The sequence below is a fragment of the Aspergillus uvarum genome (genome assembly GCF_003184745.1).
Source record: "Aspergillus uvarum CBS 121591 unplaced genomic scaffold BO82scaffold_36, whole genome shotgun sequence".
NCBI classification, from domain to species: Eukaryota; Fungi; Ascomycota; class Eurotiomycetes; order Eurotiales; family Aspergillaceae; genus Aspergillus; species Aspergillus uvarum.
In genome coordinates this window covers 242,110-269,965 of record NW_020291333.1, presented here as the reverse complement: position 1 = coordinate 269,965, position 27,856 = coordinate 242,110, and the positions used below count along the sequence as shown (strand labels likewise).

General features: G+C 55.2%; 14 protein-coding genes across 14 annotated transcripts; 10 read left to right on the top strand and 4 right to left on the bottom strand.

The window, feature by feature from the left end:
* Window positions 1-105: 105 nt before the first annotated feature.
* Window positions 106-2,983, top strand: BO82DRAFT_338105 (Zn(II)2Cys6 transcription factor; the record flags this gene model as incomplete). The annotated part of the gene is made up of 3 exons (XM_025633420.1): window positions 106-651; window positions 708-1,088; window positions 1,140-2,983. The coding sequence occupies 3 exons, from the start codon at window positions 106-108 to the stop codon at window positions 2,694-2,696; spliced, it is 2,484 nt and encodes an 827-aa protein (XP_025490741.1). The 3' UTR covers window positions 2,697-2,983.
* BO82DRAFT_338103 (uncharacterized protein) lies at window positions 2,981-4,629 on the top strand. The gene is made up of 3 exons (XM_025633419.1): window positions 2,981-3,291; window positions 3,355-3,835; window positions 3,894-4,629. Exons 1-3 carry the CDS (start codon window positions 3,149-3,151, stop codon window positions 4,518-4,520), a joined length of 1,251 nt encoding a protein of 416 aa, XP_025490740.1. The 5' UTR covers window positions 2,981-3,148; the 3' UTR covers window positions 4,521-4,629.
* Window positions 4,630-6,273: 1,644 nt separating this feature from the next.
* Window positions 6,274-8,456, top strand: BO82DRAFT_312853 (MFS general substrate transporter). The gene is made up of 3 exons (XM_025632455.1): window positions 6,274-6,571; window positions 6,633-7,246; window positions 7,322-8,456. Exons 1-3 carry the CDS (start codon window positions 6,336-6,338, stop codon window positions 8,254-8,256), a joined length of 1,785 nt encoding a protein of 594 aa, XP_025490739.1. The 5' UTR covers window positions 6,274-6,335; the 3' UTR covers window positions 8,257-8,456.
* A 549-nt stretch (window positions 8,457-9,005) lies between these two features.
* On the top strand, window positions 9,006-10,207 carry BO82DRAFT_286328 (tyrosinase family protein; the record flags this gene model as incomplete). Its single annotated transcript, XM_025631542.1, has 4 exons — window positions 9,006-9,308; window positions 9,375-9,460; window positions 9,524-9,845; window positions 9,929-10,207. 4 exons carry the CDS (start codon window positions 9,006-9,008, stop codon window positions 10,205-10,207), a joined length of 990 nt encoding a protein of 329 aa, XP_025490738.1.
* A 340-nt stretch (window positions 10,208-10,547) lies between these two features.
* On the top strand, window positions 10,548-12,068 carry BO82DRAFT_417566 (MmgE/PrpD family protein; the record flags this gene model as incomplete). Its single annotated transcript, XM_025640033.1, has 2 exons — window positions 10,548-10,787; window positions 10,842-12,068. The coding sequence occupies 2 exons, from the start codon at window positions 10,548-10,550 to the stop codon at window positions 12,066-12,068; spliced, it is 1,467 nt and encodes a 488-aa protein (XP_025490737.1).
* A 491-nt stretch (window positions 12,069-12,559) lies between these two features.
* BO82DRAFT_403321 (uncharacterized protein) lies at window positions 12,560-13,192 on the top strand (the record flags this gene model as incomplete). Its single annotated transcript, XM_025639377.1, has 1 exon — window positions 12,560-13,192. The coding sequence occupies one exon, from the start codon at window positions 12,560-12,562 to the stop codon at window positions 13,190-13,192; it is 633 nt and encodes a 210-aa protein (XP_025490736.1).
* Window positions 13,193-13,890: 698 nt separating this feature from the next.
* BO82DRAFT_286432 (putative pantothenate transporter) lies at window positions 13,891-15,697 on the bottom strand (the record flags this gene model as incomplete). Its single annotated transcript, XM_025631546.1, has 8 exons — window positions 13,891-14,064; window positions 14,121-14,229; window positions 14,305-14,547; window positions 14,603-14,978; window positions 15,028-15,179; window positions 15,227-15,377; window positions 15,494-15,543; window positions 15,597-15,697. 8 exons carry the CDS (start codon window positions 15,695-15,697, stop codon window positions 13,891-13,893), a joined length of 1,356 nt encoding a protein of 451 aa, XP_025490735.1.
* Window positions 15,698-16,239: 542 nt separating this feature from the next.
* On the top strand, window positions 16,240-17,764 carry BO82DRAFT_417564 (Clavaminate synthase-like protein; the record flags this gene model as incomplete). Its single annotated transcript, XM_025640032.1, has 6 exons — window positions 16,240-16,294; window positions 16,358-16,459; window positions 16,526-16,694; window positions 16,743-16,866; window positions 16,921-17,348; window positions 17,411-17,764. The coding sequence occupies 6 exons, from the start codon at window positions 16,240-16,242 to the stop codon at window positions 17,652-17,654; spliced, it is 1,122 nt and encodes a 373-aa protein (XP_025490734.1). The 3' UTR covers window positions 17,655-17,764.
* A 27-nt stretch (window positions 17,765-17,791) lies between these two features.
* On the top strand, window positions 17,792-19,561 carry BO82DRAFT_312848 (PP2C family serine/threonine-protein phosphatase). The gene has a single exon (XM_025632454.1). The coding sequence runs from the start codon at window positions 17,948-17,950 to the stop codon at window positions 19,418-19,420; it is 1,473 nt and encodes a 490-aa protein (XP_025490733.1). The 5' UTR covers window positions 17,792-17,947; the 3' UTR covers window positions 19,421-19,561.
* A 313-nt stretch (window positions 19,562-19,874) lies between these two features.
* Window positions 19,875-21,003, top strand: BO82DRAFT_338093 (glycoside hydrolase family 43 protein; the record flags this gene model as incomplete). Its single annotated transcript, XM_025633418.1, has 3 exons — window positions 19,875-20,157; window positions 20,225-20,342; window positions 20,400-21,003. 3 exons carry the CDS (start codon window positions 19,875-19,877, stop codon window positions 21,001-21,003), a joined length of 1,005 nt encoding a protein of 334 aa, XP_025490732.1.
* A 462-nt stretch (window positions 21,004-21,465) lies between these two features.
* Window positions 21,466-22,405, bottom strand: BO82DRAFT_433308 (aromatic alcohol reductase; the record flags this gene model as incomplete). The annotated part of the gene is made up of 1 exon (XM_025640861.1): window positions 21,466-22,405. Exon 1 carries the CDS (start codon window positions 22,393-22,395, stop codon window positions 21,466-21,468), a length of 930 nt encoding a protein of 309 aa, XP_025490731.1. The 5' UTR covers window positions 22,396-22,405.
* Window positions 22,400-23,883, bottom strand: BO82DRAFT_312840 (alkene reductase). The gene is made up of 2 exons (XM_025632453.1): window positions 22,802-23,883; window positions 22,400-22,736 (listed from the first exon to the last, which is right to left on the bottom strand). Exons 1-2 carry the CDS (start codon window positions 23,823-23,825, stop codon window positions 22,588-22,590), a joined length of 1,173 nt encoding a protein of 390 aa, XP_025490730.1. The 5' UTR covers window positions 23,826-23,883; the 3' UTR covers window positions 22,400-22,587.
* A 361-nt stretch (window positions 23,884-24,244) lies between these two features.
* On the bottom strand, window positions 24,245-26,119 carry BO82DRAFT_417560 (uncharacterized protein; the record flags this gene model as incomplete). Its single annotated transcript, XM_025640031.1, has 4 exons — window positions 24,245-25,042; window positions 25,099-25,604; window positions 25,657-25,777; window positions 25,919-26,119. The coding sequence occupies 4 exons, from the start codon at window positions 26,117-26,119 to the stop codon at window positions 24,245-24,247; spliced, it is 1,626 nt and encodes a 541-aa protein (XP_025490729.1).
* A 425-nt stretch (window positions 26,120-26,544) lies between these two features.
* Window positions 26,545-27,695, top strand: BO82DRAFT_355481 (alpha/beta fold hydrolase). Its single transcript, XM_025635463.1, has one exon. It carries the CDS (start codon window positions 26,588-26,590, stop codon window positions 27,455-27,457), a length of 870 nt encoding a protein of 289 aa, XP_025490728.1. The 5' UTR covers window positions 26,545-26,587; the 3' UTR covers window positions 27,458-27,695.
* The last annotated feature ends 161 nt before the right edge of the window (window positions 27,696-27,856 follow it).

Sequence of the window (27,856 nt, the reverse complement as noted above, 5' to 3'; positions counted from 1 at the left end):
GGGACACCCAACTGGGTTAGACTGCATCTTATCTGGATAAGCCCGTCCCTCATCCGTCTTCCGACAGCAACAACCACCACCACCACCACAACATGCAACTGCACCATGTCGCCCACTGCTCTACCCCCCGAGTCGCTCTCCGAAATTCGCGCGAATGCATCGACTACCCCTGCTAAGCCGCGCAGCTGTCTGGTCTGTCGCCAGCGCAAGGTGCGATGCGACAAACAGTCACCGTGCTCTAACTGCCGTCGCGGTAAGATCGCCTGCATCTCGCCCTCCACCACCGACCATTCCCCGAGATGGGCCCGCCGCTTGAAAGAACCTTCAACAACCAACCCGATCGCTGCGACTGTCACGAGCGACAATAGCATGGGAGTAACCCGACTGATGGATAGGGTGAACACGCTGGAGAGCCTGGTTCAAGAACTGAAGAGCCAGTTGGGACGCCCGCTGTCCCCCGAGCTCTCTGATAAGGCCAGCATGACTGGCAGCCACTCACCCGGCAGCTCAACGCGAGAGGACCATGCGAGGGAATCCTCTTCCAAGGCGGGCACCAATAGCGTTCACATCCAGCTTGGACGGCTGGTCCTGCAGGATGAGAGTCACAGCCGCTATGTGAGCAGCAGCTTCTGGTCCCGTGTTGACGACGAGGTGCGTTAGTGTCGGTGCTGCAGATTAACACGAGGCTTCCTCTGACAGACATAAAGCTTAATGGGTTAAGGATGGCCACCGACACCTTATTAGCCGACGACTCCGACAGCGCAGACCACCAATCCTCCGGCCAGCCACAGTCCGTCGCCGCGTTAGAACGGACGGCAGCAGAACGCCATGCATTCATATTCGGACTGGATCTGGATTCCGCCAATCCAGACCTTCGCGAGCTTCATCCCCTGCCGTCACAGGTTCCTTTTCTGCTGGAGACCTTTGCGGAGAATGTCAACTACTTCTTAGGGATTGTGCACATGCCCACCATCTCGAATGTGGTCCGCGAGTGGCGTAGGAGTGGCATGAAATCTCTCTCACCCTCCAATGAGGCCCTGCTCTTTTCAATTTACTATGCCACAATAGCCTCGATGGAAGATGAGGATGTAGGATCTTTCCCCCCGGTGCTGCCTCATGTCCGATGCTGACCAAAGCAGGTGATGACCAACTTTGGCGCCTCCAAGTACGAACTGAATCTGAAATATCGTCGAGGGCTGGAGCAGGCTCTGGCTAAATCAGATTTTCTGAATGCTCCAGACATTGTTCTGGTGCAAGCATTCACCATCTTTCTCTACCTCTCCCGTCGATACGACAGCCCTAGGTACATATGGATGATGACCGGGTTTGTGATTCGAATGGCTCAATACTTGGGTTTGCATCGCGACGGTGCTCATTTTGATCGCTTCACACCGTACGAAGTGGAGCTGCGCCGCAGAGCCTGGTGGGGTGTATGTCTATTGGATATACGAGCCTCCGAGGATCAGGGGACAGATTTAAGCATCGCGCAAGGAAGCTTCGACACAAAACTCCCCCTTAACATCAACGACGGTGACATCAGCCCTAACATCAAAGTAACCCCGTCCGACCGTCAGGGCTTAACAGACATGTCCGTTCCCCGACTTTCCGCACATATGACCAACATCATGCGAGACATGATGAGCCGTGGGATTGCGGACGGGGTCGAGGGCATGCAGGAGCAAAGCCGCTCAGTGGATGAACTCTACCGCAAACTCGACGAAGAGTACCTGCAACACACGGCCGGGTCCACCAGTATTGTTTCCTGGGTCGCCGTCAACCTAGTTCGCATGGTGATGGCCAAGATGACGCTGATTGTCTTTCTCCCGGTGTTGTTCTCTTCTCCCAGCGAAGAGCTGACGGAAGAGATCAGAACTAAGCTCCTGTGTGCGGCCATCGAGGTGGCTGAGTACAATCACGCGCTCAACGCAGAAAATTCCGGTCGCCATTTGCGATGGTTGTACCAAACGTGCACGCACTGGCATGCAATCGTGTACCTGTTGATTGAGATTTCACGTCGTCCGTGGTCGCCGTTCGTCGAGCGGGCGTGGGTCGCCTTGCACAGCAGCTGGTTGATCCCTGCGCCGTCGCCGACCGCCGGGAGACGGGGCATTTGGGTTCCTCTCCGGAAGCTGATGGAAAAGGCGCGACGACACCGTGATACTGAGCTCAGCCGACTGCGAAGTGACCACGAGGCAGTTACCATACTTGACCTTGAGGCTCAGCATGCGCCTATGCCATCTAGCCCTGGACTCTTGGGCGGAGGACCCGTCGACGAGGCTTACCGTCAACGATGGCGCCAGCTGGTTATTACACCAGTGACGAACAAATTGACGCCTGCGCTGGCTACTGTTGATGAGGCTATGCCAGCGACTGATGCCACTATTGCTGCCGATAGCGCCAGCTCAGGATTGAATGTGTCGGATACGCAGGCTGTCGCTCCTGTGGGGCCTACATTTGACTATCTGTACAGCGTGTCCGCTGCGGTTCCGGATCCTGCTATCGACTTCGCTTCCACCCCTTGGACGTCACCAGACGACATGACCCAGACTTTAGATATGAGCTTTGTGGATACTAGCATGGATATTGATGGCAATATGGACTGGCATAACTGGATCGAGTCGGCGAAGGGTATGGAGTCAGCTGCAGAAACTGGTTTTCCTTCATGGTGTACAGTTCGTGATGACAAGGATGTATAGTGCGACTCCACAAAGGCAAGGCCCATAATTTTTTTTCGATTTCGTTCGAAGGACTATAAGGGGTTGGCTCTGACTATGATTAATTGATTAATGCTTGATGATCACATGATTCCACCAACTGAACATTCTTGATGATGTCATCATCTTGAGGTCGCGCTATACCAACCTGGGTAAGCGTCGGTATCCCATCGCTCTCCCATTTGTTTTCACTCCCTTTACATATCACGAAGAGTCGAGTCTTTTAACCTGTTACCTTAGAGTTATGTTTATATCAGGTTACATGTGAGAAAACATCTAAAACACAGTTTCTGAGATATATTAGACTCTCCACTGTGTCAAGAGCGCATGGGTAGGAACCTTTCCCCCTGAATTTCCCTTCAACCGGCCATCCAATTCAGCTTCAACCTACTTCTGTGACTCTCTGTATCACCTCTGATATCGACCCGAGTACAATGGAGACAGAGTCCTTTTCTTGCTCGCACCCAGGCTGTGGACGAGCCTACCGGCGAAAGGAACATCTCAAACGACACCTCGCCACCCATCTTCCACCTTCTGCCGCAGCTTGTCCATTCTGTGACAAGAGCTTCTCTCGCAAGTAAGCACTCTTTCCAGCAAAGTTACTGGAATGATAGAAATTTGACTGATACAAAAATATCAGCGACACCCTCCGTCACCACGTCCGTCACAATCACAGCGACAAAACACTGAATCCTTCCAGAACCCTCAAGGCCTGCGATTACTGCCGGTCTCGCAGGACCCGCTGTGACGGAAACGCTCCGTGTACACCATGTCAGCAACGGGGGATACAATGTTCCCTGCAAAGTCATCAAGTCAGACAGGTTGTTCATGTGGATCCTTCTGCAACTGTAAAGGTATCTGCAATCACAGTTCCCCCCCAGGATCCATCGGTACCCGGCCAAGGTCCCATCGATACCCGTCCCTACCTCGAAGCGTACTTCTCTAAATTCCACCCCGTCTGGCCCTTCGTGCACCGCGCCACCTTCTACATGGTCCACGAGCCCCCGTTCCTCCTACAATCCATCACGATGATCGGGCTCTGGGTCACCGGAGACGCGAAGTCACAGCAAGCCGCAGTCGAGCTGCACAAACGGTTGAGCCTTTCCATTTACGAGCAAAGAGTTCGTCGCCCCCTTGAAATTCTCCAGCAGCCGTTGCCATCAACGCTGACCAATTCAGGGAAAATGGCAAACCACAGGCCCCTCCCGCAACCACCAACCGTGGCCAATAGCCACCTACCAAGGCATCCTCCTCAACATCATCTTCGCGCTGATCTCCGCTCCCCCAGACCCCCTCGACCTGCAACTCACCCGCAAACTGCCATCGCTGCAGTTAAAACTCCTTCTCGCGCTCATCAAAACCTGCCGCGCAAAGGACATGTTCTCGTACTCCACGATGCGTGCTCATTTCGCACAGGACACCGTGCTAGACGTGTACATCTGGCTTGGCATCGAGGAAGTCAAGCGCTTCGCGCTGGCGCTGTACAAGGTGTGTACGATGGTTCGAGTGGATGTACATGAGCCTCAGGACCATCCATTCGACCCCAACCTTCTCTCGTTAGCGGAGCTGCGATTTGCCATGCCCGAGCGGGACGGGTTGTGGGACGTGGGCTCGGACTTAGCGGAGTGGCTGGAGAGGGAGCATGTGAGCGACCACGGCGAGAGGAATCGCGAGGTGGATTGGATTTCGAATGCGGCGAGGGTACTGCACAGGGGGGGGGGTTGGGTTGGTTTAATTCCTTTCGGGTTTCCTGGGGCTCCTGCGGGGATCTTTACGTTGAAGCGGCAGTGTGAGGGTCCAACCTAACCGCGGGTCGCCGTGATGTCGCCAACTAAGCAGGACACAGAAAATGCGTGCGTGTTATGTCCCCTCAAGGGTGCATGACATATGGCGTGTATAGTAGTCTCCATCAGAGAGTTTTGCCGACAGCTGCAGGCTGAGTAGAAGTGGATACAGCCGTCACTTTTAGTATTCGGCCGGGACTTGAGACTCGTAGATCTGAACACTCACCGACACTGAGAGCCTGCGACAGGCCTGCGACAGGGACAACATAGCCGAGACAACTCGGAACAGCACAAGCACAGAACCATGGAAAAGGATTCTACTTTGGGGGCTAGATGAGTCCTCTTCGCTGCATAGGTCATTCACCAGACCAAATTATCGCTTTCCGGTCCACGGCAGTCATGCAACTCATGCCGGCTGGAACCGATGCGGACCACCACGAGGCATCCCACCCGAAGTGCCGTGTCTGTCTGTCACTTCTACAGTGTCAGACTGCAGTGCGCGCAATAACCCGGTTCGGGACGAGGCCCTGGCGCTAGTGACCAACAGCCCGGCCCACTTATGGAACTATCAGATGATTCTAGCCCGGGTAAAGGGTCTTGGCAGGTGAAAATTTTTCGACCGCAGACCCTGTCCATCTCTCGGTCTATCCTTCGTACAAAATGGTCCTGCTCGATCAATCGTGACATTGAAGTTCGAGATCAATCAACCAGGTGCATGTGGGACGAGAACCCTCCAGATGTGCCCACTGGTACGAGTGACGTGGTACTCGAAATATCTCAACATGTAACAAGGATCTAATCAGATGCTCCGAGTGATGAGTAATCGGATTACAAAGGGTCCGGTCAGCTTCGCTTGAGTGGAGACGAAGCATTGGACTATGGTACTGGAGCGTACAGAGGTAGAATCAGCCGACATGATGGCTTGGGATCACCTAAATCTGACCATCCCATGCCGATGCTGTGCTTTTGAATGAGGGTCTAAATCTTACATCGCAAATCGTCACCTCAATTCCCAAGCCCTGAGGATCAACCATAAAAGTGATGTATTGAATTTCTACCAAGCCAGCAGGGGAAGATCAGTGGCGCCATGCGAGTCGCTGATCAGCGGCAATTGCAGGCAGGAGGAACCATCTGGGAAGCAAGGGTCTGCTGCCATTCGCCGCGGTTGCCGGGTGGGCCAAGGGCCTTTCAGGCTATGGAGTCCAAGTGAGGTCGGAGATGTCCGTTCACGCAAAGCATCAGCAAATAAGCTAGATAGTATGTAGACCACGAGGAGAAGGGCAAGGAAAATTCTGCATTGTTGGCTGCCATTGGCTTTGAGGGGAAAATCGGTCCACCCGGACTTGGCCGGATGCAAAAATGCGAGCTGATTGGATCGGGTCTTATCAGATCCATCCATCCCGATATCTGATGCGCTTATCCTTGGGAGGGAAGTTAAAGGCACGCACTTCTGCTGCACACTATGCCCACGGATGGTTAGTCTTGCTGTGCAAGTACATATTGCCACGGTCCATGTCCTGGCTGTTCCAACTTCCACACATGGGGGCTAAAGGCTAGTGTGCAGGTTGCAACCACCCAAGAGACCGGCTAAGAAAGTTAAGACAGTCAAGAAAGTCAAGAACAGGCAAGCAAGTCTAAGGCTGTGAAAGGCAAACTCACACTAGCGCCGATTCCTTGCGACTGCACCACACCTTACGCAACCACCAACTCCTACCGTTACTTATAAACCAGCCTGATCCCCCCCTTGCTCCCCTTCTTTCCTTGTTGATCCTCACCTCTTTCGTTCCCTCTCCCACTTCCTCCCCCTCCTTTCCTCATCCCCCCGCAACCCCTCACCATGGGTATTGTTACCGACCGCCTCCGTGGTCGCAAGACCAACCATGTCGTCGAGGACTTGGGTCCGGCCGATGATCATGCTTCCCAGGACACTCCCTCCGAGGAACTGGCGCGTGCCGAGAAGGAGGCTCAAGAACACCCCGAGGAGGTCACTCGAGATGCCCCCATCGGTGTGAAGAAGGCCGAGGCTGCCGCTCTGGTTTGGACTAAGAAGGCTATTATTATCACTTACGCCTGGTAGGCCTTTTCTCAACTGATAGGGGCTATTCTTGCCGTTGCTGACCGTATCGCCTGTCAGGATCTGGGTGTGTTATTTCATGTTGGCCCTGCACGAGTACATCGGCAGCAATGTCCTCTACTACGCCTACTCCAACTTCCAGAGCGCATCTCAGGTTACCACTGCCTATATCCTGGCAACCATCATCGGTGGTGTGTTGAAGTTGCCGATCGGAAAACTGCTTGGACTGTGGGGACGCGCGGAAGGCCTTATGGTGTTTCTGGCCGTCTACATCGTGGGCATGATCATTCTCGCTGCGTGCAATGGCCCCAACAGCTTTGCAGCCGGCTATGTGTTTTACTGGATCGGGTATGATGCCATCTACCTGATTCTTGAGATCTACATCGCCGATACCTCGGGGCTCCGCAATCGAGCTTTCGCCTTCGCCTTCTCGACCACCCCGTTCATCTGCTGCGCCTTCACTGGCTCGTTGGCGGCCAACTCGTTCGTTGAGACCTCCGGTTGGCGGTGGGCGTACGGCGCCTTCGCCATCGTGCAACCCTTTGTCTTTGCCCCGTTGATCTACATCTTCAAGCACTACGAGAGCAAGGCGTACAAGCAGGGGCTGTTGACCCGCGAGTCCAGCGGTCGCACCACGCTGCAAACGATCGTCCACTACGTACATGAATTCGATGGTGAGTTTTCTGCCGTGTGCTACATCACCCAATCCATATTCCGCGTCTTCATCCCTGACTAACAGGATGCATCAGTGATCGGCGCGCTCATTCTGATGGCGGCCTTTGTCCTCTTCCTGCTGCCGTTCAGCCTGGCCAGCTACGGGCGAACCGAGTACCACAACGCCGCCTTCATCGCCGAAGTAGTGGTCGGATTCTGCTTGTTCTTCGTTTTTGCGGCGTGGGAGAAATGGGGAGCGCGAGTGCACTTTATTCCCTACGAGCACTTGCGCGATCGCACCGTGATCGGAGCATGCATGCTGGCCGCCGTTCTCTACTTCAGCTTCTACTTGTGGGACAGCTACTTCTATTACTTCCTGATGGTGGTGTACGACCTCAGCATCACGCACACGGGCTACATGACCTCGATCTACACCGTGGGCTCCTGCCTCTGGTCGCCCGTGTTCGGGCTGTGGATCCGCACCACGAAAGAATTCAAGTACTCGACCCTGTTCTTCGCGGTGCCGCTGATGATGCTGGGCGCGGGCCTGATGATCCACTTCCGCGGCCAGGACGCCGACATTGGCTACATCATCATGTGCCAGATCTTCATCGCCTTTTCCGGCGGAATGATGGTCATCGGCTTCCAGATGGCGGTGATGTGCGCCTCCTCCCGCGAGAATATCCCCATCATGCTGTCGATCGTGAGTCTGTTCACCAGCATCGGCGGCGCCATCGGCGCGGCCGTCTCCGCTTCGATCTACAGCAACACCTTCCGGGACGGACTGAAGAGTGCTCTTCCTGCCAGTGCCCAGGTCGATCTAGAGACGCTGATTGCGGGTGGATACTTGACGCAGATGAAGTATGCCCCTGGCACGGAGGTACGCGATGCCATCAACTACGCCTGGGGCTACATGGAGAAGTACCAGGCGATTGCGGCGACGGCGATCTTGGTATTGGCCTTCCCGTCTGTCATCATGTGGAGGCACTACAATGTCGATAAGAAGCAGAACAAGGGAACGATGCTGTGAACAGCTGCCTTTTCTGCTACGTTGTTGGGGCAGGGAGGGGGAGCTTGATCGGTGCTTACGATAATGTCTACTAATACCCTAATTGTTGTTTGAAAAGTTTTCTGTCCGTGACATTTCCGCACGTTTTCACGTCTTTATCTTATAATAAACATCTTAGCTGGTTTCTACCTTATGCATCGACCTGTCTTGAACCGAATTAGACCAGAAGATATATTCGAGAGCATCCGCCCGCGATTTCCAGTAGCGACCCACCCCCGGACTCTGACGTGCGGGTTCAGGTAAACTACCTATCACATGGATTTACAATTCTCATAAGTTTGAAAATAGTTGTATTGGGCGCTTACTAGATCTGTCTCTTTTGACCCTGATTTCCAGTCTAGGACGCGAGCGGGAAGACATAAACAACAACTCCACGCCAGCATTCCAGCTCCATAGCCATGGCAACGGTATAGTGGGGTGCACATCTTCCCCCGACGGTACCTGGGCCCGCATTCTTCGGATTCCATAACCGAGAACAAGCAGTGATTTTCGTGCTTCGAAGAATGCGAGCTAGCTGCTATCGATGGCAAGCCCCTGGACGATCGTGTGAATGTCTCACTTGATGTCAGGTCGTAGGTCAACATCAAGAAACAGCTTCCTGGGTCCAGTGCTGCCTGGTAGATGTCCTCGGTTCCTTTCTTCGCTGCATTGACCCTCATTTCCCCTCCTGAATATCACCCATCCCAATCTTCCTCCCCTCACCATTCACAATGAGACACTCTCTGATCCTCAGCCTCCTTACACTAGCAACAGCGAATCAACCGCCCCGGCCCGGCCCAACCGTCGATTCCAACCTGTACGGCGGCGACTGCACGCGCGAGCGGCTCCAAACCCGCAAGGAATGGCGCAACCTCGACCGCTCGCAGCAGGAAGCCTACCTGGACGCGGTGCAATGTCTGATCGATCTCCCCGCGGAGACAGGGATGGCGTACACAACGAGCCGGTGGAGCGATCTGCAGGCACTGCATCGGTATTACACCAACACCGAGTACGGCGATGTCATCCATAACGTGGTGCGTACTTTCTCAAGCGCACCGGGATGACGTCGAGTTCTATGTTGCTAAATCGCCGATGATCAGGGCCAATTCCTCCCTTGGCATAGATACTTGCTGCACATCCACGAGACGCTTCTCCGGGAGCAGTGCGGGTATACCGGTCCGATGGTGTACGCGCACCCCTGTCCCCTACATGTTACCCCCCACACCCACACTAAATGAATAATGGATAGATGGTGGAACGAACAAGCCGACGCAGACACAGGGGACCTCTTCCGCTCGCCCATGTGGAACGACGATTCCTTTGGGGGCGACGGCACCGAACCCGCCAACTGTGTGGCGGACGGGCGCTTCGCCGATTTGACGCAGTACATCGGGCCGTTCGACAACAACACGGAACGCTGTCTGGAGCGGGAGTGGGATAGCCCCCTGGGAATTCGGAACGTCAACAGCACGATGCTGGGCCAGTGTTTCGATTTGACCAGCTACACGCCCTTCTGGCAGTGCGTGGCCTCGTATCCGCACAAGGGGGTGCATCAGGCTGTTGGGGGGCTGGTACGTCTGTCTCTTTGTATGGTAGTGGGGTTGAGGCTGAGCAAAGTGATGGATGATGATACTGACACAAATGTGTACTGTAGATGGCAGACGTCAAGGCCTCCCCCGGCGACCCGATGTTCTTCATCCACCACGCCTTCATCGACCGGCTGTGGTATACCTGGCAGATGGTCGACCCGGATACCCGACTGTACGCGATGGGTGGAACCTCGGTCAATTACACGGATCTGCCGACTCCTCCGGGGGGATGGCCGGAGACGACGCTGGAGTATGAGCTAGAGTCATATGCGATCTTGCCGAGGGTCACAGTGGAGGATGTGATGAATCCCGTGGGTGGGTATTTGTGTTATGAGTATGATTGAAGCGTTGCCAAAGCATGGGTCTTGACTTTCACTGCGGGAAAACGGGGAAAACATACCGCACGGTCGTTCGGATATGCTTGTTCCGGTTACTTTGTATGGAAGGAAGACGGAATTGTTCTATTGTTCCGGATCACACTCGTATGAATCACTGTCATTGCATGATCGGCCGGGGTTAAGAACTGATCCCGGTTGCGGGCCGATACAGGCGATATGCAGGCTGCCGGACCCGGTGCCGGGAGACGGTACTAGTACGCAGCCCTCCAGTACGCACGCTCAATCTATATAACATCATCGAAGATCTTTTTGTTGTAGTTCAACATCGGACTAGAAGCATATCAACATGGCTCCCTCCGACTCCGCCCTCGAAGAGCAAGTGGTCACCGCAGACCTTTGCAACTGGGCCACTGCACTACAAGCCTCCGATATCCCCATCGATGTGCTCCAACGCGCCAAGCACCTCATCCTCGATGGTATAGCCTGCGGCTTGGTAGGGGCACACGTCCCTTGGTCGGAGAAGTGTCTCGATGCCATTGACGACTACGAGCCGGCCGGCTACTGCAGTGTCTTGGACTCCAACAAGGTCTGACCTCCGTCCCCCGTTTTCACGGAGCATCAAACGCTCATGCACCACCAGAAATACGGACCCCTCGCCGCCGCCATCCTCAACGGAGCATTCATCCAAGCAGTCGAACTAGACGACTACCACAGCGCCGCCCCGCTGCACTCCGCCAGCGTCATCCTGCCGGCCCTCTTCGCCGCAGCCGAGGTCCAATCGCACGGAAGCCGAAAGCAACCCCGACGAATCGTCTCCGGCCTCGAGTTCCTCATCGCAGCAGTGGTGGGCTTCGAGACCGGCCCCCGCGCCGGCGCTGCCATGTACGGGGCCGACCTACTCTCGCGCGGCTGGCACTCGGGCCCAATCTTCGGCTGCCCCGCCGCCGCAGCCGCGGCCTCAAAGCTCTTGAATCTTGACACCGCAGCCACCGAGTCGGCGATCGGCATCGCGTGCACGCAAGCCGGCGGACTGATGGCAGCTCAGTACGAGGGAATGGTCAAGCGAGTGCAGCATGCGTTCGCGGCGCGCAACGGGCTGTTCGGGGCGCTGCTGGCTCGGAACGGCTACCTGGGCATCCGGAAGGTGTTCGAACGACCCTATGGCGGGTTTCTGGCCATGTTCAGCCAGGGCAACGGCCGCGAGCCACCTTATAAGCCCGAGGAAGTGACCGCGGGGTTGGGGCAGGTCTGGCAGACGACTAACATCCGGGTCAAGTTGCATGCCTGTGTCGGAGGGTGTCACGGGCAGGTCGAGGCGTTGGAGCGGCTGCAGGAGACGTACCCGGATCGGTTCACCCCGGAGAATTTGCTGAATATCCAGAGTATCCGCGTGGCGCTTTCTGAGCCGGTCTTTGCGCACGACGGCTGGGTGCCCTCTGAGCGGCCGCTCACGGCCACAGGGGCCCAGATGAACGCGGCGTACATCGGGGCGGCGCAGCTGGTGTACGGACAGGTGCTGCTGGACCAGTTTGACACGGCCGCGTTGGACGACGATCGCGTCTGGGCGTTGATTGACAAGACGACGTGTGTCCATAGCGAGGAATTGGATCGACCGAATCATCTCTGCGGAGCGCGGGTGGTTGTGGAATTCGCGGATGGGGTGACGGTGGAGGAGACGGTGGCTATGCCCCGGGGGTTCGATCCGCCGATCACTGACGAGGAGATTCGCGACAAATGGCGCAGGCTGGTGCGGACGGTGGGCGATGATGCTCGCATGCAGCGTCTGGAGGAGGCTGTACTCTCGCTGGAGAATTTGAAGGACGTTTCTGAGGTGTTAGCCTTGATCCGCGGACGATTCAGTATCTGACCACGCTGGGTTTTCCCTTCTTTTCTTTCCTCCCTTGTGTCATTGTGTCTGTTGGCTTAGCTTTTGTCTTTATCCTTGTTTGCTTGTGAGTGAGGAGGAATATGAATCAAACATACCCCTTTTCCAACGGTCTTCGTATCAGCGCTGATCTATTGCCGATTGGGAAAGCAATACTGCAGACATGCAGACAGCCACCAGGCCTCGACCCAGCTTCATGTTGCTTGAATATCGGTCCCTTCCCGTGGTGGCATCTTTCAAAATCAATTTCTCCTACCGTGCTATTTTCCCAGCATTCTACAAATTTTCAGCTCGAGCATCAACGTCCATTCGTCGGACTTCACGCCGCAACGCCTGGATCATCTTGTCAGGCTCACTCAAGGCAGTCTGACGGAAAGATGCAGCCCATACGCAGCCCCGCCCAACCGAACGTGACTCAGCATTGTTCAATTTCAGATGAACCTTATAGCAAACCCCCACTTATGAGTATCGGCATGGCCGGAGTCATTCATGAACTAGGGCAAGAGCGGGTGGTCACGAAGGCCAAACAACATCAACCTGGGCGGACCCGCGACCTCGAGAACACCGAATACCTGAACCAAATCAATCGGGAAACTTTGCAAAATGAGGTTGAAGTCTACAAACGCCTGGTCAGTCCCCAAGGCATAATTACATGTTACCGAACATCCCAGCATGGCATTGAATTGGCCCGGGCGCAAGCAGGTCTCGAGCCCTATCTCAACGAGTATCCCGAGCGTGAGGATGCCTCGAAGCTGAGGTGGATTATAAGCCTGATTGAGTCTTTCGCGTATATAAACTCCTGCAACGTCTTTGTGAATGACATTGCTCTTCATAGTATCATGATTCTGGACGAGGAGCTCAAAGTAGCAAAATTTGGACAGTCGATCCTACTACCATGCGACGCCGATATGGCTGCGATCACAGAAAATGATCTGGATCCCACGATCGAGATCCTGCATCTCGGATGGATCATCTACTCCATCGCATCCTGGCACGTGCATAAATATTATTTCTTCGGTCCTGAGAACCCGGACCTCGGTTGGCCTGCTTCATTTCCGGAAGTTGAGCGCGTGCTGTGTAGATCGATCATCATGAAGTGTTGGTAGGGAATATATTCAAGTTATGGACCAGCTGAAGAATGAGGCACACCAGCTGCTCGCCGGTCAATGAGTGCCCTGGTACTGCACTGTCTGGAAGGGACTCATTCGATTCTCCCGCGCCCATCGTGGCTCGTTTGTATGGCTCTCGTTGACGGAACTGGCAGCACCATTACACAACCCATTCGTTGCGACTTCTATCACACGGCTCTTTCTATTACGCACCCTTGCGGCTGGAGGTGGAGCCCCAGGAGGAGCGTACAAATGGAGCCGAGTCCTGTGGTATGATACAGGCGCAGTGTAAGCAGGGACAACGTCTATACTGATATACGCAGGCTTGGAAGAGCTTCTCACTGCCGACTCATCTTCCTTGTCTTCCATACAATACTTGCCCCAGTATGGTGCATATACCTTAGTGGGAGGAAAGGCTCATTCTCTTCAAAGGACTATGCTGAAGGAGAGGTCATCGCACTAGAGCCTATCATACATGTACCAACATCATACGCGTAATTGACTCATAATACCTGCTCAAAACGCGATGATAGGCCAGTCTTCAGCTCCCAGTCTTTCCCCTAGTCTCCACCTCCACCACAATCGTCTCCCGATCTTCCCTCAAGCTCTCCTCCGACTCAGCGTACCTCGACTTGCGCTTTTGCTCCCTGCCATCGCGTCAGTAACACTCACACTACCGTGATGTGCTGCGTCTCTTACCTTCTATGTATCAAAAGAACCGAGATAAAAGCGGCCCAGAGCAGAAAGAAGAATGCAAACGAGGCCGGCCACCCCTTGCGCCAACGCGGGGCGCCGTTGGGACCTGCAGTCGGAAAGAGCAGCAAGGGCACCCAGATCTGGAACGAGTAGCCGAAGGTCATCATTGAGCCCTAGACTCGGGTCAGTCACTGAAGCGGCTTGAAAGGTGGGGCCCAAGGGAGCTGACCATGATGAGGGCCCGCTCCTCCGAGTCGTCTTTTACGATGGTGTTGACGGTCGAATAGAGGATGGGGCTCAGGCATCCGGACGTACCGAAGAGGTACCATGCAACGAACCTGGATGGGCTTGGGTTAGAGGCTAGAGGCTTGAAGAAAGAACCCGGAGCGGGGAAAGGGGCTAGGACTACGCACTTTAACCCGCGCGGAATATCCCAGATGATCATGCACAGCGAGGAGAACAGGCAACACGCTGAGGAGAAGGTGTAAAGGGCCCAGGTGGGATAGATTGCGGCGAGGGTCGTTCCCAGCCACGAGGCGACGATGTTAATGGCGTAGGTTACGGTCGGGAGCTTGTTCACCTGCGGCACTGAATAACCTTCGGCCTGTAACCAGAGGTTCATGTAGGAGACTGGATAGGAGGAGATTATCATGCACCTGCCAGAGAATTAGCATGACCTGCGGCGGGCTGCATACCAAAGAAAATGCTCACGCGTAGATGAAGATGAAGATCCAGATATGCCACCGCTTGAGCGTCCGTTTGAACACGTCGAAACTCATCTTTCCCGGGCGGCGGATATTGGCCCTCCGCGCCCGGTCCTTGGCCAGAGCAATGTCATCCTCGGTCAGAAAGAAGGTCCGCGGAGAATCGGGCACGCCGGGGAAGATGAAGAAACCCAGGATTGCCACGGGGATGGTGAAGATCCCGTCGATGATGAACAGCCAGCGCCAACCCGGCATGCCGCCCACCCCGGACAGGTTCGTGTAGGCGGCCGCTTGCAGGTAACCGCTAACCATGGTGCCTAGAGCGTTGCAGATGAACCATGTGCCTGCTCGCTTGAAGAGCTCGGGGCCCGAGTACCACGATCCTGGATATCATTAGCGTCGGTGGAGGAGGCAGTAGGGAGGAATACGGACCGAGAATGAAATGCGTTCCTGCGAACACTGGCGCTTCAAACATGCCCACAAGAACTCGAAGGGCATAGAGCTGGTGGACATTGGTGACACGACTCTGGGCAAAGGTGCAGACTCCCCATAGAATCTCGAGCGTGGGAAGAAGCCATCGTGCCCTAACCTTATTAGCGAGGGGAAGCTCTAGGAGAGTACGCGATCTTACAATTTCGGACGGGACATCAACAGCAGACCCGGGACTTGGAAGACCACATAGGCAGTGATATAGCAAGTGTTGAAGTAGTTGAGTTGGTTGCCATTTAGTTGAAAATCTTCCTTCAACCCACTAACATATGCGTTGCTGATGTTCGTCTGATCTGGGATTCGTTAGTCCGCGGGCAGACTGACGTGATGTTATCAACTTACCCAGATACTTGACGAAGACTAGACGACATTAGCAGGTGGTCCAGGACCAAGGAGCGAGTATCCTTACAGCAGAGACAGGCGAATATCAGGATTGACAAATCCAGCTTGAACAACAACCTACGAAGTTAGACCTGGATAAATGGCCAAGATACCTGAATCGCCGGACTCACTTGCGCTCATTTGCCGGGTAGTTCGACGGATACCAGTTGAAAACCTCCTTGAAAAGCCCCAAAGGCCCCAACCTGACACGAGCTGCGGTCTTGTCGGACATCGTAACGGGTCCTTGCTTGTGTCAACGAGGATGATCTTTCCGTGGTCGGCCTCCCACCGCGACATATCTGCCGACTGATCCGGGAATTTATACTCCAGCCAGTGACCATACAAATGAGGCAACAGAGACGACGAATTGTTGTTGAGATATTTGCCATGACTCCACATCCTCTCGTCATAGATGCATGCGGCGAATGCGACAGGGACAGGGGCCGGGAGGGGTTATGACTGCAACATTTTCGTGCGGGATGGCGTGCCGCAACCCTGGTCCAGCAGAAACTCAATCAGTTGTTATCTCTGACATGAGTCAAGCATGAGGTGGTTGAGTGGCTGGGGCGAGTCGAGATGCTCGATAAGGATGGCGTGCTTTGCAGTGCGGGTTCGCAATTCACTCAACGTGCGGGGTTGAGTTGATGTATCGGCACAGAACAGATTCTCCGATTTACTGCGGCAATTGAGATTTAAATGTAGTTGCTTTCGCACGCTAGATCTTGCTCAAATGCGCAAATACCATCAGTTTCGGTGAGCCTAGAATCTTGCAAAATGCCGGCCAGATTGATTGACAGATACGACCACGTCCCCGTGACGAAAGAAAATCGTATGTACACTACACTATTCCTGGCTTAACTTGCTGTACGACACGACGGTTCTGACAACGTAGTCCCCTGGGCTGAGCTCGTCACCCTCGACCTGAGTCAATATGACCAGCCGGGAGGTAAGGAAGAGCTTGTCAAGCAACTGGACCATGCCGTGCGACATGTGGGTGAGTATCCGGACATCCCCCTAGCAACAACACCACAACATCTTCAGCCCTAACCCCGCCCTCAAGGATTCTTCTACGTGAAGAACTTCAACATCAGCCAAGACGAGATCGACCGCCAATTTGCACTCGGCCGCGAGTTCTACGCGCTGCCATTGGAAGATAAGCTCAAGTACCACAACAGCGCCGATCTCGCGAGTGGCGAGTACAACGGCTACAGGCCTGCTGGCCACCGTGTGTAAGGTCGACCACTCGAATTGTCTCGAACATGGTTGACATTCTCCAGTCTTGGCAATGGCATCAGGGACAACATTCAAGTCTACAACATCCCCAAATTCGACGGACACCACAAGCGCCAGCAACCACCGGTGCTAGAAGACAACATCGCAGAGATCGAAGCATTCAGCCGGGTAAGCCTCCCTTCCTCCTGCATTGGCTACGCAAGCCACTGAGTGAATGCCCAGAAATGCCACAGCGAAGTCGTCGTCAAACTCCTCCGCCTCTTCGCCATCCTCCTCGAGCTCCCTGACGAGGATCAACTCGTCCGCGACCACCAGTACGACGTCAAGGGTGAGGACCACCTCCGCTACATGCACTACGCCGCCCGCAGCAAGGAGGAAAACTCCCAAGTGGCCAGTATCTACACCCCGGGCCACACCGATCTCGGCACCGTGACCCTCCTCTTCCGCCAGCCCGTGGCGGCACTCCAGATCCTCAACTCGGAGGGGGAGTGGAAGTGGGTGCGTCCGCAGGACGGGACGATCACCATCAACACGTGCGATGCCTTGACGGCACTCACGGGCGGGTTGATCAAGTCGAGCATTCACCGGGTGCATGCGCCGCCACCGGACCAGGCACATGTGGATCGATTGGGGGTTTTGTACTTCGCGCGGTGAGTTTGCACTCTTCATTCGTCGTGTGCCTCGTAATCAAAATGCTAATAGGGGGATACAGGCCCAACAACCATGTGGTACTAGACCCGATTACGAACAGCCCCCTGCTCAACCGGCTCGGACTCACCCAGAATGTGTTCACGGAGCTGGGCCAGCATCTGACAACGGAACAGTGGGTCAAGGTGCGGCAGACGCAGCAGCAGCGACGCAATCGGGATGTGAAGGTCTCGGATGATGGGAAATTCACATATGGGGAGAAGGACCTGGAGATTCTGCCTGGGCTGGAAGCCAAGATTTATAATTAGAGCGCACTCCAGTAGGATTTCAGATCTGCATTCACCTGCATGATGCACGTGACAGTGATCAGCTAGGCCGTATTTAGAATTTTGCTGTGATGTCCACGGTCAAAATCAACCCTTACATGCACGGGTTGCGCTTGCCTCATATCCTAACCTATCTTGAGCGGTGAGTTGCGGTGTTGCGGTGTTGCGGTCCATCTTTCCTCCTGCGAGGGCCTGAACAAAGACAGTCTCAACACACCTTCCGCTTCTTATATGTACGATTCTCTTCCTCTACATAGCCTTCCTTCCCTGCCAAAATGTTGCCACGGTGTGTGATTCCATCCCGTCTGGGCCGAGCGGCTAGAAACCCAGTCTTTCGGCAACAGACCAAACAGTTTCATTACGCTAGAAGCTCCCCAGCGACCCAATTGGGGTACCTTACAGCTACTGGTCTTGCCACCACGTCAGGCCTTTATTGGTGGTGGTCCTCAGGCAAAAGAGACGGCGTGCCCCAGCTTGATGCATCCCCTGCTGACAATTCAGTCGTTGAGCCTCCTTTCTCTCACGAGAAAGTCACCCGCATTCTATCCGAAGAGGCATACTCCTTTTCAGTGCGAGATATTCCCGGTATCGACCGTCACGATGGTGCCCAGCTCGCATCCAACAGCCCCTGCGAAGACCGGCTTACCCATGCCAAGTTCCAATCCCCGTGGCCTAATGACAACAATCCCTGGATGGCGTGGGCAGTCTTCGACGGCCATGCCGGCTGGCAAACAGCGGAGCTCCTTGAGAATCAGCTCATTCCCTCGGTGCGCCACAGCCTGAGCCAAGTGACGCCTGATTCGGACGGAAACAAGTCGCTAGCGGGCGAGGATGCAATTCAATGCGCCATCAGCAATGCATTCGTGAATCTCGATGATGCCATTTTCAAGGCCGCCTTGGAGGCGTCGCAGAGCAATGAGCCTCTACATCAAAGAGTTCGCGACCTGCTCCCAGCGTTTGCTGGCTCCTGTGCATTACTATCAATCTTCGATCCGGCCACCAGTGTATTGCACGTGGCATGCACAGGAGACTCGCGCGCCGTGCTTGGACAGCAACAATCCGACGGGAGGTGGGAGGCGATTCCTCTGTCCATCGATCAGACTGGTAGCAACGAGGGAGAGATTGCCCGGATCTGCAGCGAGCACCCTGGCGAGGAAGATATTTGCAAAGATGGACGCGTGTTGGGACTGATGTGCACCCGGGCCTTTGGCGATGGTCGGTGGAAATGGCCCGTGGAGCTCCAGCAGGACCTCCGGCGTAGGTTTTACGGCCCCGCCCCGCTCACCCCCAAGTACGACGTTCGCACCCCGCCCTATGTGACTGCCGAGCCCGTCGTGACCACTGTCAAGATAGATCCGACACGCCCTTCGTTCTTGATCATGGCTACGGATGGTCTGTGGGATATGCTCTCCAGTCAGCAGGCGGTCGATCTGGTCGGGAAATGGCTGTCGGGAGAGGCGAGGACTGAGAAAGAGAGCGGCACGTCCCCGGCAGCCTCAGACAAACCCTTCAATTTCGGTCATTTTCGGGACGGCGTGAACTGGAAGTTTGTGGCGGATCGAACGACGGTGCAAGATGACAATGTGGCGGTGCACCTGGTGCGCAATTGCCTCGGTGGCAGCGATCTCGAGTTGCTGACAGGGCGGCTGGCCTTTGGCCCTCCATTTTCCCGAACTCTGCGTGACGATATCACTGTGCAGGTGGTGCTTTTTGGTGTTCCAGGTTTGCAGAGTACAAACCAGGGATGAGCTAGTTTAAGATTGACCTCGTTATCAGCGACGATTCGGAATGCCTGGACAGGAATCCAGGCGACGGCATTCACTTCATACCTGATTATCAAACAGCGAGACTCATATTAGAGCATTGTATCGTATCTACAAAGAAATTAGTAGCATGGACTGCACTATATGCCACTGTCTGTTGATCAGTACCAGAACCTGTTGACATCGAAGATAAACCCTCCAAAATAGCCGAGGTCGTGCGGAGATGGTTTGATCGCCAAGCTTCAGTGGAGCCAAAATGTGGGCCTGGAAAGTCCCAGCTCCGGTGGAGAAGTCCTAAATAATCGAATGGTGTCATGAATTCTCCGCTGGCTCCTCTGGCCCCGTGGGGAACTGCTGTAGTCCACGGGCTGCATAAATAGGCCTGTCGCCCGTCTCAAGCTCTTTCCACACGCCGGAATCGAAATCACCTTCCTCAGCAATGCACATCTCCTCACTTTTCTCGGCTACAGCCCTGGTGGCTGCCGCTACAGGCGCTGTCCTACCACGCCAAGACGAGTCATACTATGGCTATCTCCTCTCCACATTCAGGGACGCCGACCCTCAAGTTTTCTGGTACCTGTCTACCGCCGAAGACCCCCTGGCATTCACTGCACTCAATGGCGGCAGCCCCGTGCTAGAATCGACCGTCGGGACCAAGGCTGTCAGAGATGTGTTCCTGACAGCTAACCAGGAGAAGTCGGAGTATTTCGTCATCGCTACTGGTGCGTATCGCTGTCCTCACCCTAAGAAGGTGCATCAACACGAAGCGGCTGTGACTAATGGTTGTAGATCTGGATATCAACGCAGACGGATTCTCTTGGGACGAGGCCACGCGCCGGGGCAGTCGAGGCCTAACGGTGTGGCGCTCGGAGAATCTAGTCGATTGGTCTGCGCCTACATTAGCAACGTATGGCCCCGTTTCTCTTCCCATTCCCCAAACCCTGTGCTAACAAGCAACCTCTAGCATCGAAGACGAAACCGCCGGTATGGCGTGGGCCCCCTCGGTGGTCTGGAACACCACCGAGAGCCAATACTACCTCTTCTGGTCCTCGCGCCTCTACGACACCACGGACACCAACCACACCGGCACCGCCACGCTCGACCGCATCCGCTACACGACGACCACCGACTTCGTGACCTTCGCCCCGCCGGCCGACTACCTCGCCCTGGACAGCGAGAACATCCCGCTCATCGACCAGGAGTTCCTGGCCCTCGGGAATGCGCCAGGCCACTACGTGCGGTTCCTCAAGGACGAGAACGTTCTCCATGTCTACCAGGAGACCACCACGGGGGGTCTCTTTGGCGAGTGGACCCGCGCGGAAGGGTATATCCAGGATGGGGTGGTGTATGAAGGCCCCGCGGCGTTTCCGGATATCCAGGATGCCAACAAGTTCCATCTGCTGCTGGATAATTATGTCGAGTATGTGCCGTTTGAGAGCACGGACGTGGCTGCGGCGGAGTGGGTGGCCTCGGACCGTACGGGGTTCCCGACGGGGTTGAAGCATGGGAATGTGGTGCTGGTGACTAAGGGGCAGTATGATGCTATTGTTGCACGGTATGGATCGTAGAGTCGACGGCTATTGCGGGGATGGGGATGGGGATGGGGATGGGAATGGGGATGGGAATGGGGATGAACACGGAGAAAATAGGCTGATCGACTGCGTTCCGTCGGGATTTTGCCGGTTGAGGTTAGGGCTCTGGTTCTGAGGACTTGGCGTGGAGGTTGACTGCCAAGTGCCATGGTGGAGTAGTCAAATGATGAGGATGTTGATAATGATGATTCCCTGCTTGCTCAAGCCAATTTTAGAGGCATCAACCATAATAACCAGATGGTGTTGGAGATAAGATCCCTGTCGCTGTAGTCGCACTGAAGCTAAGCTATATGCCGCACGATCAATCTGAGAATACTACATCTTCAGAAGAAATCCTTTCTCAATTTCGTACAGTCAAATACCGTACAGGACTGATCTTTCGTAATTGACTAATAGAGCGCACTGCAAGATAGAAACACTGTCTACAACCAGCAAACCCTACTTCACCCAATACTTCCTCGCCCACTCCGCCGCCGTCAACGCTCGCAATCCAGCCTGATAGTTCCACGTCTCCTGCAAATCCCACGCAACGCCCGTTCCCTCCCCAAAGACAACCTGGTACTTGAACAACCCATTCCCAGACTCCCTCGCCAAATCCGCTCGCGCAGCCTCCACCGTCCTCACCTCCCGCTTGAACTCCTTCCCAGTAACCCTCTCCACCAACCCTGCCAACTCGCCATAGCTCAACGTATCCCCTGCCACCTTCAGCACTTGATTCCCAAATCCCCCTCCCAATGACCCCCCAAGCGACACCTCCGCCGTAATCCTCCCAATATCTTCCACCGCCGTAACCGTCACCCGATTCTCCCAGCTACCCAACGCCCGCACAAGCGCCGCACCGGCAGCCACAACTCCAAACCCAGCATCAAAGAGAAAACTCGTGAACATGCCCGTCGACACTATCACCCACTGCGTTGCAGTCTGGGAGCGCAGCAAGACCCGCACATCCAGCTGCTCGTCGAAGAGCTCCTGCGCCGATCCCCGACCAATTACGTCATAGTCCACCCCGAACTGCCAGGGGATGAAGCGCGGGACCTGCGCGGCGAGGACGGCGCGCGCGAGCTTGAGCTGCACCCCGGGTCCGGCGGCGAAACCCGTGCAGCAGATGATGGTGTCATAGTTCCGGAAGAGCTGCGTCAGGTGGGACTCGGGGTCTGTGGTGATATCGCTGGGGAGGGAGTCGATGTTGAGGGTGTGGAGGGTGGCGGTGGATTCGTTGGCGTCGTTGGGGGAAGCGAGGCGCGAGGGGCGGAGGAGGACGGTCAGTTGTGTGGCGCCGCGGTTGGGATGTGCGGCGAGCGAGCGAAGGACTTGCGTGCCTAGTTCCCCGGCGCCGATGACGAGGATGCTTCTGGGGGTAGGGGACATGATGGCTGTGTAGTATATTTGACTGAGGAACTACTTTGGCATTCCTGGAATGGAGGAACTACTGGCTTAAATACATTTGTGGTGGATAATAATCACTGAGAAAATAGGGTTGGTTAGCTAACCAGCCAGCATCGGCGACTTTCCTACAGGATTTCTCCGCGCTGCCTCCTGCTGGTTAATCTACTTCTCACTCTACTGCGGCCACCCCAGATACCCATCCTCCCCGGACGTATAGAAGGTAGGTCGATGGTACTTGTTCAAAGACAGTCCCCTAAATAGTCGCTCCGGCAAATCCGGATTGGAAGTGAAATACCGCCCGAAGGCTGCGAGATCGATGCGACCTGCAGTCACTGCCGTGTCAGCAAACGAAACCCTAACTCACCACCGCCAACAGGGGCTAACTCACCTTCCTCTATAGCCTGAGCAGCAGAAACCGCATCATACCCACCAGCCCCAATAACCGGCGTAGTCTTCAGAATCCTTCGAAAGGGCCAGATCGACCGCTCCTCCACCCCCTCATCCTCCCTCTTTTCCCTTGCAATACACCCGGAGAATGCTCCCTCCTTACTCCCCAAATCATACCGCGGCTCCACAAAATGCACATACGCCAGCCCCCTCGCCTCCAACGCCGCCGCAAACGCCCCAAACGTAGCCACCCGATCACTATCCCCGGTGCCCTGGAGCACATGAAATGGCGCTAGCCGGACCGCCGTGCGCCGCGCCCCCACCGCGCACACCACCGCATCCAACACCTCCAAGGGAAACCGCAGGCGATTCTCAACAGCCGGTCCACCATACTCATCCCCCCGCGTGTTGATATTATCGTGCACAAAGCAATCAAGCAAGTACCCATTGGCCGCGTGGATCTCGACCCCATCGAACCCAGCAATCTCAATGGCACGACGCGCCGCCGCAGCGAACTGCCCCACCACCTCTTTGATTTCCAAGACGGTCATCGCATGCGAGGGAACGTAAGTTTCTCTCTCCGCTTCCTCGGGCCCCGCTCCAAACGAGACATGATATCCCCGGAGATGTGCAGTCGTGGAACTCAACGGCGGCTGGCCGTCGGATAAACTCGGGACGGCGACGCGGCCGACATGCCAGAGCTGCGAGAAGAAGGTCCCGCCGCGCGCGTGCACGGCGTCCGTGATGGGCTTCCAGGCTTGGGCGTGCGCGTCCGTCCACAGGCCTGGCGTGCGCGGGAAGCCCTTCCCCCGCGGGTGGATGGTTGTCCCCTCGGAGATGAGGAGGGCGCCGGGCTGAGTGGTGCTTTCAGCGTAGTAGGTTGCTGCACTGGGGTTTATGAGGCCGGTGGTGTTAGAGGCGCGCATGCGGGTCATCGGGGCGAGGACCACACGGTGGGTGAGGGCGAGAGCGGGGCTGGTGAAGGGGGTTTGGAGGGGGGACGGGCTGGGGGTGAAGGAGCCCATTTTGAGGTGCTGGGGTTTGGGTTTGGGTGTTGATGGTGGGGTTGGAAGTAGGGGGGTGTATGGACTTTTTTTTTGGCAGAGTGGTGTGGTTCTCGGGGTTAAATATTGTGCAGGTGTTTTCTTACCTGGAATATGGCGTGGTGGGGTCTTGTTTGCTGCTGCTTATCAATCCGGTTTTATAGAGGGCAGAGAAACCAGTTTTTATGTAGCCCGCAGTATGATTCTATTTTCTACTACCTCCTTGTCATCATCAGCGCTCTGTGGAGGTTGGTAGCCAGATATTGATTTGTAAGCCCTACATGACAGGGTTCGGGCGGGAGGTCTTCGTATCAAAACGATGGCCTAAAGTCACTTTTTAGTAAATCGACTCCGCATGACTATTGACTTATTATGAAATTGAATATCAATCATCATTTCAGCTAATACTCACACGGCATTTCACTGCCAGATGTAGTGATTTCCGTCCAAAATGTCTTCCCAGCCTCCTCTGATGCACCGTCCAGCCAGGCGAACGACTTCAACAACTCTAGAAGCTTATCCCAAGAGTCAATGCCCAGCACGTTACAATACTCTCTCACTCTGGCGACAAACCAAGTCCTGATAGACGGAGTAGCATCCGCACAGATCCCTGCCACCACGCAACACCATAGAAATATCTCGCATTCATGCTTTGTCATCTCGCGTCCCTGCAGCCGAACCATGTTCTCATAAATCTCATTTGTCATCGTAGCCCGTAGCCGAGACATCCTCGGAAGCGGCAGGACCACGCTTGCGCCATGTAGAAGGGCTGTACCACGACATACAAGATACACGGCAATCGACCGCTGCTGCTGCTCAGCCGTACAACCCGGTCTTTTATGCAATATAGCGCTGATCCGGTCTCTGTGATCAGGCAAGCTGCATAACCGGTGCAGCACGCTGGCCCGCGTATCGCCTATCTGCGTCAGGAGGGTGGCGCCGCAGCTCCGGCTACTGAGAACATGCAGGGCCTGGGTGATCTCATTTAGGTCCAGAAAGATGCGAATGAGACTGCCCTTGACTGGCGGAGAGAGCAGGGCGAGCTGCTGGAAGCCATGATTGTGGCGCGTAGCGTGACGCGGTGGCGTGCGGATGGAGAGGGCTTGCAGGGGAGCGCGGTGTAAGCATGGTTTCCCCTCGGGGGATATGAGGGGAAAGACAGGTCTGCGGTGTGTGTTTATAGCGACTATTAAGCTGATCTGGAAAATGGTATCATTTATCAATCTAAGTCCACGGGGGAGACGGGGTGGTTTACGGACATGGAAATAAGCCAAGCTAGTCCGTACAGCTTTACCGTTTCGAGACCTCCCCGCTCGAGAACAATATGCTGGACGGTCTGCCAGTGGAGCGGGTGGAACTCGCAACTGCCGTAGAACTCCATGAGTTGCAGGCTGCAAAAGGGTGGAACAAACGGGCTCGTTTCCGGTGGCTCGACATGGTCGAGGTTCTCATTGGCAGCGAGGTACAGGATACTCAGCAGGATGTCGTCGACCCATTTGCAACCGATATTGCGTTGGGTGACCGTCGATAACTTCTCTCGGATACGGATCATGACGGATCCTTTGAGTTGGAGTTGCTCTGCCGTGTCCAACGAGGCCCGCTTGGTGGCGCCCCGTATCATTGGTAGGGCGTTGAAGTGGAGGGAGGCTGAGTACAGCATCGATTGCACGACCATCGGGCTTCTGGCGGGGTGCAAGTATGCCTGCAGACTGCGCTCGGAGAACTCGCTGGGACGGGCCATAGGCCACAGCACATGTGTGCCTCATGCAGGGTTAGTGGGCCGCCACCTTCTCACGTTTTAAGCGGGACCTACAGTGATGAAGAAGGAGATCAAAATGAGGGGTTGTTCTGTAACGATCGGCGAGGAATGGATCAATGCGGCTGTTGCCGATTTCCCAGGGCTTGGTGCTAGGGGAGAGCTGGCGGTGATCAGACTGTATACCAGCGCATTGGGGACATATTGTTTCTCGGCGACCCGCGGCAAGAAGAGGCCTTAGTCGTAGAGCTCGTGGATGTCGAATAGCCTCGTCAGTGGGCGTTCTTGCCAGCGCTATATCCGGGTCTGCTGCAAACACTTCCTGGCCGCACTGACAGATGGGGATTCTCGGCGTCGTATACTGGTTATGAAGACTACCACTATTTACCGTCTTTGCTCTCTCCAAATGTCGTCGCCGCATCAGCTGTGAGCGAATCAGTGAGGTGTTAGGTGTGGTTCCTCGTATCTTCGGGCCGTGTACGAAAGTGTACGGCCGGGCTGCTCGGTCAGTAGACTTCATGTTCCCCCTGACATCTCTCCCACTTTGTATGTTGGTCGTACTGTACAGTTTTCGATCTGTGGGCAGATGAAATACTGATGGTAGGAGGGGTTTGAATAAACGTTGATGATAAGATCATTAGCCGGAAGAGGGAATATCTCCCTCTTGTTGATTGGGTAGAGCTCCCGCCGCTAGAAAATGTGCCAAGAAGCCCTAAGCATGAAGAAGCTGACAGGCAGGAGACGTTTTTGCTGTCGAGAATACTCAATGATCTCAGATACGAGGCGAGTGACAAAGAATGTGACCGAGGTGCTGACAAATAAGTCGTCATCGATTTCCCCCCCAGCTCAAGGTTCCGAAGCGTGCTTGGTGCACCCAATATAACGGGGATATATATACAGCTGTCATATCAGTACCTTCGTATCCCTTGATTATTACACAATCTACGCTCTTTCAAATTTCTATCCCATATCCCAGAATACCCGAGTCATGGCAACCACTCAGCTGAAGACGCTCGAGCTCCCCACCTCCAAAGCGCATGTCTTCTACCGCGAAGCGGGTGCCGGATCAGCCCCGGTAATTCTTCTCCTGCACGGATTCCCCTCGTCCTCGCACCAGTACCGCAACCTCATCCCAATCCTGGCCCCAAAATACCGGGTCATCGTCCCGGATCTACCGGGTTTTGGCTTTACCGAAGTCCCCGAAGGGTTTGAGTACACCTTCGACGCGCTGGCCGCGGTGATTTCCGAGTTTCTGGACCTCCTCGCCATCCGCCAGTACTCCATCTACATCTTCGACTACGGTGCCCCCGTAGGCCTGCGTCTGGCGCTGCAACAACCGGCCGCCATACAGGCAATCATCACGCAGAATGGCAACGCCTACGAGGCCGGGCTGGGCGCCTTCTGGGATCAGATCCGGGCGCTGTGGACCAGCCACAACGACGCGGCTGTGCGAGAGAAGCTCGCGACTGGCCTGCTGAGTCTCGACGCCACCAAGTGGCAGTACGTGGAGGGCACCCGTCCCAATCGCCTCGTAGCGCCTGAGTCCTACTCGCTGGACTATGCCCTGCTCCAACGCCCGGGCAACGCGGACATCCAGCTGGATCTTTTCTGGGACTACCGGAATAATCTGCCGCTGTATCCGGAGTTCCACCGATACTTTCGCGCATCGCAGGTGCCTCTGCTGGCGGTCTGGGGGAAGCATGATCAGATCTTTGTGCCGGCGGGAGCGGAGGCGTTCAAGGCCGACTTGCCCGAGGCGGAGGTGCACTTGTTGGATGCGGGCCACTTTGCGGTGGAGACGGAAACGGGGGAGATTGGGGCGCTGGTTCTGGAATTTCTGGCGAGGAAGGGGATTTGAACTTTGGTGGGACGGTGTGAGTTGTAGTTCATCAGAAGTTGGAGGGGACAGACAAGTACGCCCGGACCGGAAAGCAAGAACGGAAGGGCGATGATTTCTAAGAAAATAAAATGGCTAGCAAGCGGGCACAGCTAATGCTTGTACATCATCGTTTCCGGGAAGGGTGGATTAAAGACGTTCTAGGCTGTTGCCTGTAATAGTATTGATAACGTCGGTAGAAGCAGATATTACAACAACACTGGGAATGGAATTTGTACTTGCAATCTGGACTCACTAGACTTAATAAGCGGATCGCAAGTGAAAGCGATGGGGTATGTCTCTCGTGTTGAACTCCATCAGTCATCTCGAGATGAGAGAATCCTTGAATGCTAGAGTTAGCTGAAGAATTCCTTAGTGGGC